The sequence below is a fragment of the Lolium perenne genome, chromosome 6, assembly GCF_019359855.2.
Source record: "Lolium perenne isolate Kyuss_39 chromosome 6, Kyuss_2.0, whole genome shotgun sequence".
Lineage (NCBI taxonomy): Eukaryota > Viridiplantae > Streptophyta > Magnoliopsida > Poales > Poaceae > Lolium > Lolium perenne.
The window spans coordinates 61640979-61658803 of NC_067249.2; the positions used below are offsets into that span (position 1 = coordinate 61640979).

At 44.5% G+C, this 17825-nt stretch overlaps 2 protein-coding genes across 2 annotated transcripts; both read left to right on the plus strand.

Annotated features, from left to right (window-relative positions):
• The first annotated feature begins 7536 nt into the window (after positions 1-7536).
• Positions 7537-8711, plus strand: LOC127310522 (uncharacterized). The gene is made up of 4 exons (XM_051341191.2): positions 7537-7545; positions 7974-8043; positions 8120-8298; positions 8385-8711. The coding sequence occupies exons 1-4, from the start codon at positions 7537-7539 to the stop codon at positions 8655-8657; spliced, it is 531 nt and encodes a 176-aa protein (XP_051197151.1). The 3' UTR covers positions 8658-8711.
• Positions 8712-15639: 6928 nt separating this feature from the next.
• LOC139832411 (uncharacterized) lies at positions 15640-16487 on the plus strand. Its single transcript, XM_071822167.1, has 2 exons — positions 15640-15867; positions 15984-16487. Exons 1-2 carry the CDS (start codon positions 15640-15642, stop codon positions 16485-16487), a joined length of 732 nt encoding a protein of 243 aa, XP_071678268.1.
• The last annotated feature ends 1338 nt before the right edge of the window (positions 16488-17825 follow it).

Consider the following 17825-nt stretch of genomic DNA (forward strand, 5'->3'; position numbering starts at 1 on the left):
ACCCTGGCATCCCCAGCCACTTGATTTGCCCCAAAAGTGCATGTTTTGGCCTAAAACCCTATATTTGGGGTGTCTGGGTGCAACCCACCATGGTCTACCCCATATTATTCATGTAAATTCCAAGGGTAGCAGTGTGGGGCATGCATTGGTGCACCCATGTGCCAAGTGTGGCCTCACCCTGGCATCCCCAGCCACTTGATTTGCCCCAAAAGTGCATGTTTTGGCCTAAAACCCTATATTTGGGGTGTCTGGGTGCAACTCACCATGGTCTACCCCATATTATTCATGTAAATTCCAAGGGTAGCAGTGTGGGGCATGCATTGGTGCACCCATGTGCCAAGTGTGGCCTCACCCTGGCATCCCAGCCACTTGATTTGCCCCAAAAGTGCATGTTTTGGCCTAAAACCCTATATTTGGGGCGTCTGGGTGCAACTCACCATGGTCTACCCCATATTATTCATGTAAATTCCAAGGGTGGCAGTGTGGGGCATGCAATGGTGCACCCATGTGCCAAGTGTGGCCTCACCCTGGCATCCCGACCACTTGATTTGCCCCAAAAGTGCATGTTTTGGCCTAAAACCCTATATTTGGGGTGTCTGGTGCAACTCACCATGGTCTACCCCATATTATTCATGTAAATTCCAAGGGTAGCAGTTTGGGGCATGCATTGGTGCACCCATGTGCCAAGTGTGGCCTCACCCTGGCATCCACAGCCACTTGATTTGCCCCAAAAGTGCATGTTTTGGCCTAAAACCCTATATTTGGGGTGTCTGGGTGCAACTCACCATGGTCTACCCCATATTATTCATGTAAATTCCAAGGGTAGCAGTGTGGGGCATGCATTGGTGCACCCATGTCCCAAGTGTGGCCTCACCCTGGCATCCCCATCCACTTGATTTGCCCCAAAAGTGCATGTTTTGGCCTAAAACCCTATATTTGGGGTGTCTGGGTGCAACCCACCATGGTCTACCCCATATTATTCATGTAAATTCCAAGGGTAGCAGTGTGGGGCATGCATTGGTGCACCCATGTGCCAAGTGTGGCCTCACCCTGGCATCCCAGCCACGTGTTTTGCCCCAAAAGTGCATGTTTTGGCCTAAAACCCTATATTTGGGGTGTCTGGGTGCAACTCACCATGGTCTACCCCATATTATTCATGTAAATTCCAATGGTGGCAGTGTGGGGCATGCATTGGTGCACCCATGTGCCAAGTGTGGCCTCACCCTGGCATCCCCAGCCACTTGATTTGCCCCAAAAGTGCATGTTTTGGCCTAAAACCCTATATTTGGGGTGTCTGGGTGCAACCCACCATGGTCTACCCCGTATTATTCATGTAAATTCCAAGGGTAGCAGTGTGGGGCATGCATTGGTGCACCCATGTGCCAAGTGTGGCCTCACCCTGGCATCCCCAGCCACTTGATTTGCCCCAAAAGTGCATGTTTTGGCCTAAAACCCTATATTTGGGGTGTCTGGGTGCAACTCACCATGGTCTACCCCATATTATTCATGTAAATTACAAGGGTAGAAGTGTGGGGCATGTATTGGTGCACCCATGTGCCAAGTGTGGCCTCACCCTGGCATCCCCAGCCACTTGATTTGCCCCAAAAGTGCATGTTTTGGCCTAAAACCCTATATTTGGGATGTCTGGGTGCAACCCACCATGGTCTACCCCAGATTATTCATGTAAATTCCAAGGGTAGCAGTGTGGGGCATGCATTGGTGCACCCATGTGCCAAGTGTGGCCTCACCCTGGCATCCCCAGCCACTTGATTTGCCCCAAAAGTGCATGTTTTGGCCTAAAACCCTATATTTGGGGTGTCTTGGTGCAACCCACCATGGTCTACCCCATATTATTCATGTAAATTCCAAGGGTGGCAGTGTGGGGCATGCAATGGTGCACCCATGTGCCAAGTGTGGCCTCACCCTGGCATCTCCAGCCACTTGATTTGCCCCAAAAGTGCATGTTTTGGCCTAAAACCCTATATTTGGTGTGTCTGGGTGCAACTCACCATGGTCTACCCCATATTATTCATGTAAATTCCAAGGGTGGCAGTGTGGGGCATGCATTGGTGCACCCATGTGCCAAGTGTGGCCTCACCCTGGCATCCCCAGCCACTTGATTTGCCCCAAAGTGCATGTTTTGGCCTAAAACCCTATATTTGGGGTGTCTGGGTGCAACTCACCATGGTCTACCCCATATTATTCATGTAAATTCCAAGGGTGGCAGTGTGGGGAATGCATTGGTGCACCCATGTGCCAAGTGTGGCCTCACCCTGGCATCCCCAGCCACTTGATTTGCCCCAAAAGTGCATGTTTTGGCCTAAAACCCTATATTTGGGGCGTCTGGGTGCAACTCACTATGGTCTACCCCATATTATTCATGTACATTCCAAGGGTAGCACTGTGGGGCATGCATTGGTGCACCCATGTGCCAAGTGTGGCCTCACCCTGGCATCCCCAGCCACTTGATTTGCCCCAAAAGTGCATGTTTTGGCCTAAAACCCTATATTTGGGGTGTCTGGGTGCAACTTACCATGGTCTACCCCATATTATTCATGTAAATTCCAATGGTGGCAGTGTGGGGCATGCATTGGTGCACCCATGTGCCAAGTGTGGCCTCACCCTGGCATCCCCAGCCACTTGATTTGCCCCAAAAGTGCATGTTTTGGCCTAAAACCCTATATTTGGGGTGTCTGGGTGCAACCCACCATGGTCTACCCCATATTATTCATGTAAATTCCAAGGGTAGCAGTGTGGGGCATGCATTGGTGCACCCATGTGCCAAGTGTGGCCTCACCCTGGCATCCCCAGCCACTTGATTTGCCCCAAAAGTGCATGTTTTGGCCTAAAACCCTATATTTGGGGTGTCTGGGTGCAACTCACCATGGTCTACCCCATATTATTCATGTAAATTACAAGGGTAGAAGTGTGGGGCATGTATTGGTGCACCCATGTGCCAAGTGTGGCCTCACCCTGGCATCCCCAGCCACTTGATTTGCCCCAAAAGTGCATGTTTTGGCCTAAAACCCTATATTTGGGATGTCTGGGTGCAACCCACCATGGTCTACCCCAGATTATTCATGTAAATTCCAAGGGTAGCAGTGTGGGGCATGCATTGGTGCACCCATGTGCCAAGTGTGGCCTCACCCTGGCATCCCCAGCCACTTGATTTGCCCCAAAAGTGCATGTTTTGGCCTAAAACCCTATATTTGGGGTGTCTTGGTGCAACCCACCATGGTCTACCCCATATTATTCATGTAAATTCCAAGGGTGGCAGTGTGGGGCATGCAATGGTGCACCCATGTGCCAAGTGTGGCCTCACCCTGGCATCTCCAGCCACTTGATTTGCCCCAAAAGTGCATGTTTTGGCCTAAAACCCTATATTTGGTGTGTCTGGGTGCAACTCACCATGGTCTACCCCATATTATTCATGTAAATTCCAAGGGTGGCAGTGTGGGGCATGCATTGGTGCACCCATGTGCCAAGTGTGGCCTCACCCTGGCATCCCCAGCCACTTGATTTGCCCCAAAGTGCATGTTTTGGCCTAAAACCCTATATTTGGGGTGTCTGGGTGCAACTCACCATGGTCTACCCCATATTATTCATGTAAATTCCAAGGGTGGCAGTGTGGGGAATGCATTGGTGCACCCATGTGCCAAGTGTGGCCTCACCCTGGCATCCCCAGCCACTTGATTTGCCCCAAAAGTGCATGTTTTGGCCTAAAACCCTATATTTGGGGCGTCTGGGTGCAACTCACTATGGTCTACCCCATATTATTCATGTACATTCCAAGGGTAGCACTGTGGGGCATGCATTGGTGCACCCATGTGCCAAGTGTGGCCTCACCCTGGCATCCCCAGCCACTTGAATTGCCCCAAAAGTGCATGTTTTGGCCTAAAACCCTATATTTGGGTGTCTGGGTGCAACCCACCATGGTCTACCCCATATTATTCATGTAAATTCCAAGGGTGGCAGTGTGGGGCATGCAATGGTGCACCCATGTGCCAAGTGTGGCCTAACCCTGGCATCCCCAGCCACTTGATTTGCCCCAAAAGTGCATGTTTTGGCCTAAAACCCTATATTTGGGGTGTCTGGGTGCAACCCACCATGGTGTACCCCATATTATCTATCTATTATATTATTAAAACAACAAACAACCAACGGTTTGGATTCGTTAGACATAAGCAAATCAAGAATAAGGGCCAAGATTAGCTTGGTAACGTGGTCCCGGTGTTGATTTAGATACGTGCATATTGCTCTACCCGTACGAGACATATACCAAACCCATGCTCACGTTCAATCTAGGTTAGAGATCTAATCTGCCGCCGCCGCCTCCTCTCCTGCGGTGCCCAAGAAGTCATGTCAGCCAATCGACGAACTCCTCCAACGCGCCGTCGGCATCGTACGATCGAGATGAAGGTTAAGCCTCACGAATCAATACCAAAAAGGTGCTATCAGTTTCATGGGCATGGCGCGATGGAGGCCATCTAGGATGCAGCTTCGCAAATCACGTACTGCCGTCCAGCCCGGCAGTCGACGGACCGGACAAGATCTTATCGGCGCCATCGCGCCGTGCTCCACGCAGCCGTGCACCTCGACTGCTGCCGGACCTTCGCCGCCTATGATGCCTATCCGCTGGGACAATGCTATGCCTCGCGGTACGATCGATATGAAGGTCAGGCCTCACGAATCAATACCAAAGATGCTATCGATGTCATGGGCATGCAAGCCACCATGGATGCACCTTCACGTACAGGGCCCTCCTCAGTCGAGGCGGCACTGCCGTCTTCCGGACAGTGCATCATATACGCCGTGTGCCCACCCAACCTCAGTCCACGTCCACAGAACAGGAAAATCATAGAGGAGCGATGTGCAGTGCACACATATGTTGATCGGAATTTGGATCTCGGGAGACTGACGCAGCTGTATACGTATGTGTATGCGCTGACATGCCTTGGGGGATTCATGTGTTCTAAATGATTGATTAGGAAGATTCAGTTCCACCAAAAATATTCTATTTTTCAAGCAACTTTCTACAGTTTTGTTTACTGGATCAGAAATTTCAGTTTACTCTCACCCAATGATCCAATAGAATATCAGTATCTTGGGAAGCATAAACTATGTTCCGTTGTAATGCTGAACTTCTGGTAGAGTGGTATTATTTGCAGAGAAAGAATAATATGCATTCAAGATATCAAGAATGAGTACTATTTTCAGCAACCACGAGATACAACATTGATGTTGAGGTTATTTTATTACTCCTAATTGTTTTCCTGATTTTCTATCTTTCAGATCACTCCAGCGACAAGGATATTAAATTTCATAATAATTACTAATTTTATTTGGTATGTTGCACAGAACTATCCGCGACATAATGATCCCTAGCTTGAAGATTGGCTGAATGGCTACAGCAGCCGATCTTTCTGGCGAGAATGCATAGAACATAGAAAAAGAAGTAAAAGAATACAATAACTATATGCAAGGACTAGATGGAGAGCACTGGCCTGGTGAGTGGTAGGAGATGCGTCAGTACCCAGAAGGTAAGATAATTCACCATGAAGTGTAATGTGAACAGTTCTTAGTATACATATTACATATTAATTTATATTTACATAACTTGGTGATGCCATTAATTTTAAAATAATCAGCTTTTTTTATTAGTATGCTGCACATTATTGAAATCCTAAATTTTCATAGATCAAGACTCGGTGACCAGATGCGAACATCATGCCCGAGAACATCCTAAATTTTCATAGATCATTAGCTAAACATTAAACTAATTTACAGGTTTATTCGTACTAAGCTCTCCCATAAACATGAAAGAGGATTACACTTTGTAAATATGGATATATTTATCATAATAAAATAAGCATGATGCAGTTTATAATGCTTATTACAGTAAACGGATGGTTCATATTGTAGTGGGTAAAATATTTCATAAACAACATATAATAAGTAAAAAATCAGAAATATTCTATTTTGACCTTCATGGATGCATAAATTTACATGATTATGTGTTACTCAAATAGTGGCTGAAGCTTTTCATAAATTAAGGGCAGGAAAAATATTTTGGACACTATCAAACTTATGATGCTCAAGTAAGGGAGGTGGATTAATATAGAAAAATACAGGGTAGATGTAAGGTCGAAGTAGGAAAGAACATGATTATACAAGGACATCATACACCCAAAATGACACGTAGAGCTATGCATGCATACAAACTCAGTCAACTTGAAAATATAAGAGACATTGCAACATCGTGAGTTTGGGGGAAACACACAAAACAAAACAATTAAATATTCATCCATATGATGTTTTTACTGCTAACTATTTTACTGTATCTATAATAGTAAAACTCATATATTGTCTGTGTCTTTTCCATCATCATAATAAACTCAATTAGACGGCATTGTTTAGAGATATTATAGCTCACATGTTTGCTGAACAAGGAGCCTAATCAGAAAGGAATATCACTTTTGAATTCTCCTGGTATATCGCCGATGTTTGTTAATGTTTCTAAAGATGGAAAATTAATTTCCTTAGGGACAAAATTGATTGTTGGAGTTTGTGACAACTAGAAAATATAAAAGACCTTGCAAAGAATAAAATTTAATGTCAGAGTCCTCTTCTGCATAATATACTTGAAATTTACAACAATTAATATTCAAGTTACTTATATTTTTTCATTTTTGAGATGTCAAATAGTTTTACAATCCAGGTTGAAAAGAGTTAACGGTAAGGAATCCATTTATAAACTATTTATCATAAATAAACTTAATTCATTTTCACTTATTATTTCTCTTCAAATGTTCAAAAAATGGTATAAAGAAGAATATAAATCTATTAAAAGTGGAGATTTAAACAATCTCATTTCTAGCCGCGCAATTTGCGCGGGCCATTCAGCTAGTTCATGTAAATTCCAAGGGTCGTAGTGTGGGGCATGCATTGGTGCACCCATGTGCCAAGTGTGGCCTCACCCTGGCATCCCCAGCCACTTGATTTGCCCCAAAAGTGCATGTTTTGGCCTAAAACCCTATATTTGGGGTGTCTGGGTGCAACTCACCATGGTCTACCCCATATTATTCATGTAAATTCCAAGGGTAGAAGTGTGGGGCATGCATTGGTGCACCCATGTGCCAAGTGTGGCCTCATCCTGGCATCCCCAGCCACTTGATTTGCCCCAAAATTGCATGTTTTGGCCTAAAACCCTATATTTTCCCTCTTAAATATAAAAAAGAAAAAAATTAAACAAAGGATGCCTTGCTTCGACGATGATCCGGCCCACGAATCGAATTTCCGGCACGAAACGATCAAGCCCACCCACCCAACATATTAGTTAACAACTTTAATTGTGCAGGGCGTAATTTGCGGCAACACGTACTACCCATCACGGGTAACCCACACCCCCACGAACTATATCATCGTCGTCTTTTCACACCGTTTCATCTCAGCGACGTCTGGGCGGCCGACCAAGCAACATCTTTCACCTGTTCATCTGAGAGAACTAGTGTTGACCATCGACGGCACCCCTTTGCCATGGATCAGGTATGTCAAGACTTTCACCTGTCGTAATATTATTTGACTTGTTGTCGAGATAGATCGCAAATTAGGTATGGGAGGCCGCCATGGGAATCGACCAGATCAACACATCCAAAATCTCATTGGATAGAGTCGGCGCTTCATACTTATTAGATTATACGTACTATGATTCTAGTTCTCCGAAAACCCCTTTCGGGTAGATCATAAACACAAGTATATATAATGTCCTTAGGCCGCCATGTCCTTAATGTGTAATCTACAACTATGGTTAGATCATCCAGGGCAGATTAACGTTTGGGTAAATAATCGATTGTCCCCTCCTTATTTTATCACAAAGATTTGCACTAATCGCCACTAGTTAGATCTCTATATCCGGGACGCTTGAGTATTCCACACAAGAACTCATCAGTTATATGTGTTGTACACTTTGCTAGGTGGCACAACGTGTTAGCCCACGGCGTTGCGGTGCTGCTGTGAGGAAGAACAAAAAGCATATCGTAAGAGGTACACAAATTTAGGACACTCTTGTTTTCCAAGGAAATTGTAATATTCTGGTTTATGTATATAATTTTGTATGCAGGTCCTAACTGTGAGGAGGGTGAGGATTTTGAAGGTTTCATCAGGTATGCCAATCGCGTAAGAATGGATGATGCACAATTTGCTACATTGAAACAGCTAGTTGACAAGCACATGCCAAGAAAGCCACCGTATGTCTGCACGATCAAAAAATCAAACGTCGTGAAGAATAAAGCAAAAATGGTAAGCGCTGGATTACACACCAAAATTTTCACAGTTTCCTAACATAGCTGATTGAATTCTCTAATTGACTGTAATCTTATATGCAGTACTTCTCGAGGGGATTCACACTAAACCACATTGCTAGGCATACACAGCTACCAGCAGAAATAGAAGTTTATTCATCGAATACTAAAATTGCAACAGTTAAGATGGTGATGAGCAAGTCACAGGTCAATGGAAAAGGCAAAGGAGGTGCCATGATAACAACAAACTGGATGGAGGTTGTGAAGAAGACTAATATGAGAGTTAAAAACGTGTTTGTGTTCTGGTTCCGTGGTAGCCGCGGTGGTGGTCTCAAGCTTCTGGTTGATATTCTCTGAAATCAACAAAGGCATTACATTATTTTTACAATTAGCTTATTTGTCCAAGTTGGAAGTCATGCTGAGACATTTTGATGTTTGTTGCAAACTTTATTTGACGTTTATGTCATACTGTTTTCAAATTATTCATGAATGTCAGTAGTGGTTCAAATTTTAAGTTTACTGAAATTATAATGCATTGTAACCACGAAAAAACGCCGTGAAATAACCTTGCTCTCCGTCCATCTCCTCTCATTCCGACTATCAAACGCCGTCGCTAAGAGAATCTGTTTGAGCTACTTTGATTACTCTGCGCATAAGGTGTGAAAATTAATTTCTATTTGCAGCAGTATTACGACATGAGTAGTACTAATTAAGGTAACAACATGAATTAGCGGGCAATTATTCAAAAATGTGTACCTTTGATTGTACTAATTAAGGGGACAACATTAATAATCGATCCCCGTAATTGACTACGCCTCCAAAATATCGAATCCCAACCTTCCCCACTAATTAAGGTAACGACATTATTTAGGGAAACAAACTTTGTCACGTTGATATCGACCCTCCCACGAATTAAGGTAACGACATTATTTAGGGAAACAAACTTTGTCACGTTGATATCGACCCTCCCACGAATTAAGGTAACAAGATTATGATCGCCTTTTGCCCACTTCCACCTATATAATCGCCTCATCTAACCTCATATCGTCTCTCATCGAAGCCTGGACGGGAAGAGCGGCGTCTGCGAAGTTACAATGGAAGATGATGTAAGTCATACGCAACTCATCTCGTGTTGTCTATATTTAATATCAGATCTAATCTAGTCAAGTACAAACTCGTCTCTTCCGATTGCCCGATGCCCTATTTTCTCTGACGGTGATCGATGCCCTAACCATCTTAGGACTCAAATTTGTACGTGTTACATCTTTTCTATATTCAACTAGGTGGCATCGTTTGCTCGTGTTCGTCATGTTCGTGCTGCTCTTAAGTTGCACAAAAAGCTGAATATAAGAGGTCCGAAATTACCTCCCATTTATGTCTTCCATGCGATTCTATTGTTGGGCCTGATGTATTTAATACTTACGCAGGTCCTAGAATAAAGTGTGAGCATGAGTTCGAGGTGTTTGTTGAGTATGCAAATCGAGTAGCTATGGATGATGGAGAATTTTGTTATCTGAGAACTGTAGTTGATTATCTGAGAAGTAATGTTCAGAAAACTAATCTGAAAGCACCAATATATGTCTGCACCATAAAAAAATCACACGTCCAGGAGGGTAAAGCAAAAAATGGTAAACATTATAGTACACACCAAGAGATTTATATTTATTTTCTACACCGTAACTGTTGTTTATATGTTTGATTTCTTTTATGCAGTACTTTTCGAAGAGATTCACCATGAGCCACATTATCCCTAATGTTGAACTGCCATCAGAAGTAGAAGTCTTATTCTTAGGAAAGGCTCGCCTCAAAGTTAAGATGGTGATGGACAAGTCAAAGGTGAAAGGCAAAGCCAAAGGAGGTGCCATGATAACATCGAACTGGAAGCAACTGGTGAAACTGCACGATATGAGAGTTAGTGACATATTCATCTTCGCTTTTGGTCGAAGCGTCGTCGATGGTGAATTCAAGATGGTAGTAGATAGGCTCTGAAATATGAACACTTAGTTCATACTCCAAATATTTTGTTATGTTTTTCAAGAACCATTGTGTCATCGATTTTTTTATCTTCAACTTATTTTCTGTTCATGGACTTCCGTGTGTGTTGCTCCATCGTGAGTCCGTAAAGTGTTTTCGTAAGTAAAACGTCCGTATGTATATCATTTACTGACCGTCCATTGGGGCAACTGACGACCCAATTTGCTGCACGGCAGCCTAGGCGACGCATTTACCGTGGCGCCTGCGCGTGGATAACCAGTGGCTCCTGCGCGTGGTTTACCGGTGGCGTCCCAACTAGATATGTCGCTTCACAACCAGCGAGCCATTAAACAGGAGGGGGACGGATTCGGTGGCATCATAATAGCGAACACGCGTGGCCTCCCAGTCAACAGGTCGTCAACAGCGAACACGCGTACAAGGCCGCAGCACCACTCACTCGGTTCACCGACAGTCCATTTTATCCCATCCAGTGGAGCACATCAGGCCATCCCGCACCAAACCCTAGCTAGCCCATAACCTAAACCCGCCGCCGTCGAGCAGCCGTAGCAAGCAATGGGCCTCAACGACCACGAAGCCGGAGGGAGCAGCGCCCGCGGAGCTAAAATCCGCCGTGCGGCCCCTCGTCCTCAGAGCCTCAACCCCGACGAAGCGATGATCTTGGCCGAGGCGCGGCTGCTCGTTCCGCCGTACTGGCACCTGCCAGCTGGTTGGAGGGTGAGCGCCGCCGGGTACGCCATCCCGCCGGTCCCTGAAAAAGACGAAGATCTGCGCGGCTACATCCGCCGCCGTCGAGCTGCCCTCACGCCGTGGGATCGGGCGAACCCAGACTGGGGGGAGGACAGCGCCTTGTGGAGGCCCCGGTTCGAGATGGAGCGCCTCGACGAGCTAGCCAACCAGTACGGTATGTACGCCGGCGGTAGGTACAATCAAATAGGGCGGCAGTCCTTCTGGGCCGGCAAGGACGTGGACACCGTGCTCGCGGCGCACGGCTATGTCCCTCTTCCTCGCGGCGCGCCACGCCGCCTACCACCACCGTACGGCGAACCACGGGCACCTCCAGCTCTTCCGCCGCGCTGGCACGAAGGGATCGTCCTTCCACCTCCAGCGACAAGCGAGCCGCGGGACCAAATTCCGATTCGCGGCCCTGCACCTCATCTGCGCGTTCCCAAGCCGGAGCCGCAACCGGATCCGGAGCCCGAGCCGCAGCCGAGGTGGACTGCGTATCTCAATTACCAGTCGGAGATTCGGGCTCCCGACGACCCCGCCGACACACCGGGCTTCACCCAGGCGCTCCAGCAGTCCAAGGCCGAACAGGAGTTCGACAAATGGTGGTCGCCGGAGATTCGGCCTCCCGACGACCCCGCCGACACAATGGGCCTCACCCAGGCGCTCCAGCAATCCAAGGCCGAAGTGGAGGACGACAAATGGTGGTCCTCCGACGACGATGAGGACGTGATATTGGGAGATGTGGAACTGAGTTACCAGGCCCAGATGCGGGCTCACGATGACCCAGCCGATACACCGGGGCTCGCCAAGGCGCTCCAGGAGTCCAAGGTCGAAGAAGAGGGCGGAAAATGGTGGTCCTCCGACGAAGAGGATTAGCCAGGTGGCATGTCTTGGAGGGACAAGCAAGATGTAGAGGCCGCCGATTTAGTGTTTTTTTCTTCCCTTTGCTGTTCAATCTTGTGTAAGAAACTTAGAAGGAATGAAAATCCTCTGTCGGCCCTATGTTTAATACCAGGTGTCTTAACTTTCTTGCATTTTCTAGTTTATTAGTTCAAAAGACGTAGCTTGGTTAAGATCTAGGGTAAAAATGAGTAAAAAATATTCACATATTGGTAGACTTGTGAACCCAAAACAAATAGTCTGTAAAAAATAGACCTCCTATTTTTGTTCAAAATGAAATATGCCCTATATATTGTTGACTAAAGGTGCATTGGTTTCACAAAGTCTCGTAGGGTTCTGACATGAAATAACCGTCTAGTTAGTTGGAATTAGTCACATGTTGGGCCTTTTGTTTCTGTTGTGCCCGGTTTTTGTTGGCCCATTTTTATAGCCCGAGGCTTTTGTGCGGAGATTGTCTGCGGTTATTGTTGAAGCGGGGACACCGAGCGGCGAGGAGCGACGGCGAACGGCGATGGCGAGAGCGAGAGCGGAGGCGCTTCTTCTTTTGGTCGTAGCCACGGTGGTACTTTTCTGAGCCCCTGCACTACATCCTGCACGCCCCCCTCCACGACTTGCTGCCGCGCGTCGCCGCTGATGTAGGGTAGCTATCTATTAGGGTTAGTACCCAGAAATCTAGGACATCAGCAGGAGTTTGTAGTTCATTGTGAACATTGATTTAATTCTTTGGATTTCTGTTATTGGAATGTTTCGAATGTGTTTGATATGTTATATTATTTTTGTCAGAGATGGATGAAGAAGCAGGATGTCTTATTTGTGGCCAGCCTGACACTAACTAGCCTGACACTAACTGCTTCCGGTCCAAGCGTCGTGCATTTTCATTTGATGTAGCGATGGTGCATTTGTTTGAAGAACTAATTGTATGTATGTTTTGCATAGTACAAGCTAGATATACATTATTTCCCCGCCGTTAGTACTATTTGCATTTGTTTGTTGGATCTTTTCTAAATAAATTGTTTTTTGTGTTCAATTCTTCAGGCCGTGCCTTGCCATGCTAGGGAGATGCTACATAGTTTAGTAGATACGTGGGTTGTTGCTGAATGCAATCATGGTTCTGTTTATCATTTCCATGTGGAGAAGACTGAAGCAAGAACTTACCTTTGTGGACCATTCTGGAGTTCTTTTGTAGACTCTTATGTTATGGATGAAAATGACATTGTGGAGTTCACATATGATGAAACTACTTCCAAGTTTGAAGTTGTTGTATTCAATGCTGACCGTGACGAAAAACCATGGGTTCAGTTACCAGGCATGTTTCTTTGTTTCTAATTATTATTGTGATATTGTTTTCACATATTTCTCATTGTTCATTCTGTTTTATTTTTTTGTTTGTTCAGATTGTTGGGAGGGTTTGGAGTGCTGCAGAGTTACTTTTGAGAAAACCATTTTCTCAAATTTGCTAGACATTAACTCCGCATAGATGAATGCAGTTACATGGGCTATATTCAAAGAGCTAAATAAAGTGGAGGAAAACGAATTCCTCGATTTCTTTGAAGTACCTCAGTTCTTTGTGACGAGGTTGAATGAATCTTCTCTTACTCGTTTGGTTAGTAACTTTTTCACTTGTTTTTAAGTTTCATTCATCATAACATACAAACAGTGTTAACGTTTTCTTTGTTTATATTTTACTTTTTTGTAGCTCATTCCATTTGATGTTGCACGTGGATACTATAGGCCGAGAGAAGGTGCTGCTATTTTTTATAGCAGATCTATTAATGGACAAATGGTTGGAGCTTATACAATCTACAAGGGGCAGCATATTGAGTTTGTAGATGGATGGAATGCGTTCTGTGTAGCAGCTCATCTTGTGATAGGTTCATTAGTATGTCTGAATATTGAGTTCAGGGATTTGTGCATCAGGCTTGAGATTGAAGATATCACATTATAAGATATGCATATGGATGAATCCTCATAGAATGAAAGGAGAAATTGTAATTCATCTTTGTATTCGGGTTGTACTATTTTTATTTCAGCAAAAACTTTCGTGCGTTTTGTAGTAAAAACTAATTTTTGTAATTCAGACTATTTTTAGTGTCACACGTTTTTTAGGACATAATACGTTGGTTAATTCTGTTTCAACCCTAAATGCACATGTGCTGCTGATATATTCGGTTAACATTCCGGACAGGTAATAATAGGCCGGTTTGTACTAAGCCCATTAACGTGGAGCATGGACGCAGGGAAGGAATACTCATGGCCCATCCAGCAGGGTTCTCTAGTTTTCTTTTGTTTTTTTTTCAACTCAAATTTAACTGAAATTTAATACTTTATTTTCACATAAATTCAAAAAATGAAAAAACCTTCACACTTCGTCTTAGAATGGATACGAGAGTGTGTGCAAAAATTTCTGGAGCGTTTCTCGAAGGTCGAAAAATCCACATTCTTAGAAACGGAACCGTTTGGGTTACATCAAACCACTTTTTGTAAGCTAGTCGATTTTTCGACCTTCGAAAAAAATTCCAGTTTTTTTTACCCAATATGTCACACGTTTTTGTGAACATAATCCGTTGGTTAAAACTTTTTTTGAATTTTTTGAATTTAACCAGGTTTGCTGCAGATTTATTGAAATCAAAACTGAAAAACTTATCAGTTAGGCCGAAAGACATGTAACGCGGTTTGTACTAAGCCCATTAACGTGGAGCATGGACGTGGGGAAGGAATACTCATGGCCCATCCAGCAGGGTTCTCTAGTTTTCTTCTGTTTTTTTTCAACTCGAATTTAACTGAAATTTAATAGTTTATTTTCACGGAAATTCAAAAACTGAAAAAACCTTCACACTTCGTCCTAGAATGGATACAAGAGTGTGTGCAAAAATTTATGGAGCGTTTCTCGAAGGTCGAAAAATCGACATTCTTAGAAACGGAACCGTTTGGGTTACATCAAACCACTTTTTCTAAGATAGTAGATTTTTCGACCTTCGAAAAAAAATCTAGTTTTTTTTACCCAATATGTCACACGTTTTTGTGAACATAATCCGTTGGTTAAAACTTTTTTTGAATTTTTTGAATTTAACCAGATGTGCTGCAGATTTATTCAAATCAAAACTAAAAAACTTATCAGCTCGGCCGAACGACATGTAACGCGGTTTCTACTAAGCCCATTAACGTGGAGCATGGACGCGGGAAGGAACACTCATGGCCCATCCATCAGGGTTCTCTAGTTTTCTTTTGTTTTTTTTCAACTCGAATTTAACTGAAATTTAATTGTTTATTTTCACAGAAATTCAAAAATTGAAAAAACCTTCACACTTCGTCTTAGAATGGATACGAGAGTGTGTGCAAAAATTTCTGGAGCGTTTCTCGAAGGTCGAAAAATCCACATTCTTAGAAACGGAATCGTTTGGGTTACATCAAACCACTTTTTCTAAGCTAGTCGATTTTTCGACCTTCGAAAAAAAATCCAGTTTTTTTTACCCAATATGTCACACGTTTTTGTGAACATAATCCGTTGGTTAAAACTTTTTTTGAATTTTTTGAATTTTCGAATTTTTCGAATTTGGCCGTCAGACATGTAACGGGCCAATGTGGGCCGCCAGACCTCTAACTGCATGTTCGCCTCCCGCCCCTATATCCGCCCAATACTGTGGCAGTTCCACCGTTCTGTCCCAACCCCGGCCGTTCGTCTACCGCATCCCAGTGCTCCCTTCCTCCCACGCTGTCCATGGCATCTGCCTCTTCCTCCGTCGTGGCCGGAGACGAGAAGTCCACGACGGAGAAGTACCGCATCCTTGCGCATGGGAGTACATATATCGACATCGTCTACACCAATGAGGCGGCGACTGTTGATAGAATTCTTCGTATGTACGAGGGTTGGCTCGACGAGGACGAGGACAGGTTCAAGTTCGTTGGTCTGGATCTCGAGTATGACTCTAGCGGACACAAGTTGGCGGTAATGCAAATCGCCATGAGGGAGCACGTTCTTGTATTCCACTACATTAGGTACAAGGATCATTGAAATTTATGTCCCTACATTGAATTTAAAGCGTCCCTACATTTTCATTACAGTACTTGTTGAATTTATTTGTGCTGCTCTTGACAAAGGTGCAAGGATCATTGTCGCGCCTACTGACTTTTCTCAAGGACAAGCAATACACTTTTACAAGTGTTGATAAAAGAAATGACACAAAAGTTCTTCGTGCGGCCGGTCTTCCTGTTCCAGAAGAGAGACACATTGACATCCAGGACATTTTCAAGATTAATGGTCAACCGCAGGCTGGAATGGCTGATCTTGCAGCAAAGCTCATTGATCCCAAGTTTGCCAACATGAAGAAGGACTTCAAGTACAACCGGCTTCGGAAGGAAGGGCATGGTTTCTGGGAATGCAAGCCACTGTCCTGGATGAACCTCGAGTACGCAGCTATTGACGGCTATCTCAGTTATGAGATATACAACAAGATCTACACGGTGAACGAGGGACAAGCTCACCTCCAGAGATCAGACCACATCTGCCCCAGATGCAAAAATCAGGATGAATCTTCATCAATGAACAAGCGTCAGAAGCAAGCCTGAGAGTGATAAGACTCAAGGGGGCAAGTACTAGTGTGTTTGTGCAGTCTGTAATTATATTTGCGATGTGTCCAAGACATAGTTGTGCTCTATGTTATTTGTGAACAAATTCTCCATATTGTTTTGTAAGTATCATACAGTGATGCGTGCGATTGTAATGGTATTCGCAATGTGTGCAAGACATAAGCTGTGCTCTATGTCATTCGTGAACAAAATTGTCCTAGTTGTGTTGCAAGTATCTAAATTCGACCTTTGACAATCTGACCAATGTTTGTACAACAAATAATACACAAGTGCAACAATGTGAATCGATCAAGTAGTGTTGTTCATACTTCCGATGGTCCCTCATATCTGCATTGCATGAAATAACACACAAGTCAGTGGCACATAAAATAGTAGAAGATTAGTGCAAGCTATTTAAGAGTAGGGCTGAATCAGATACTCACTCCTTATGTAGCCTGCACTTCATCTTGTTGTTTCTGTTATGACCTGGTTGATTGCAAGCAGTGCACAACCTCTCCTTCTTCCGCTCGTCGTGTGACAGTATCCTGCCATGTTTTGACGTCTGTTGATTCGTATCCTTGTCCTTATAGTACTTCTTGTTTTGTTTAGGTGCTCCTTTGGTCTCAGCTTTATCAGGATCACCCACTACTGGTGCATCTCCTCTGTTTTGTGCGTCCTCATGGTAAGCCGTTGAACGACTGTTCTGGTCACCTTTTCTCCTGTGTATTATGCCTTTCATACATTTCATAAGCTCGCTGTAAGATTCTGGGTCATGCAATGCTGCATCAAAAGCTTCTGCTCCAATTTGGGTAAGCTCGCTATGCTTTCTCCGCTCAGCTACCCCTTCCCATCCCCATCCGTACAAATCACTCTCGCGTCTCGAGGGCAAACCATACCTTGCATCCTTCGAGAACCTTCGGAGAACACAACAGTTCGGAATTTCAGAGCACCCCACAAAATGCAAAACAAACAAGATGTGCTTGCAAGGTAGCCCTTTACGATACATCCTTCGTGCACGTTATTGTTTCCTCTTTGCTTTCAGGTCTGTACTCCACTGAAAACAAATACTTACGGTTATTCATCCATGACACAACGAAGGTTGTTAACCCACCAGCACATCCAAGTTGATCTACAATCTCTAGGCCCCCAATCTTTTTCAGCTCCCCTTGAACGAGGTAGAAGTTTGTAGCGGTTGAATTTACGGCAGCAGACATCTCTATATCCTTGTACCCGGTAACCGCAACCGGATCGTCTCGAGAGTCTATGGTGTCTGGCGGGCCTCTTCCTCCCAGGACACGGCCATCGTTATTCTCGTAGTGCACAACCATATCCACCATT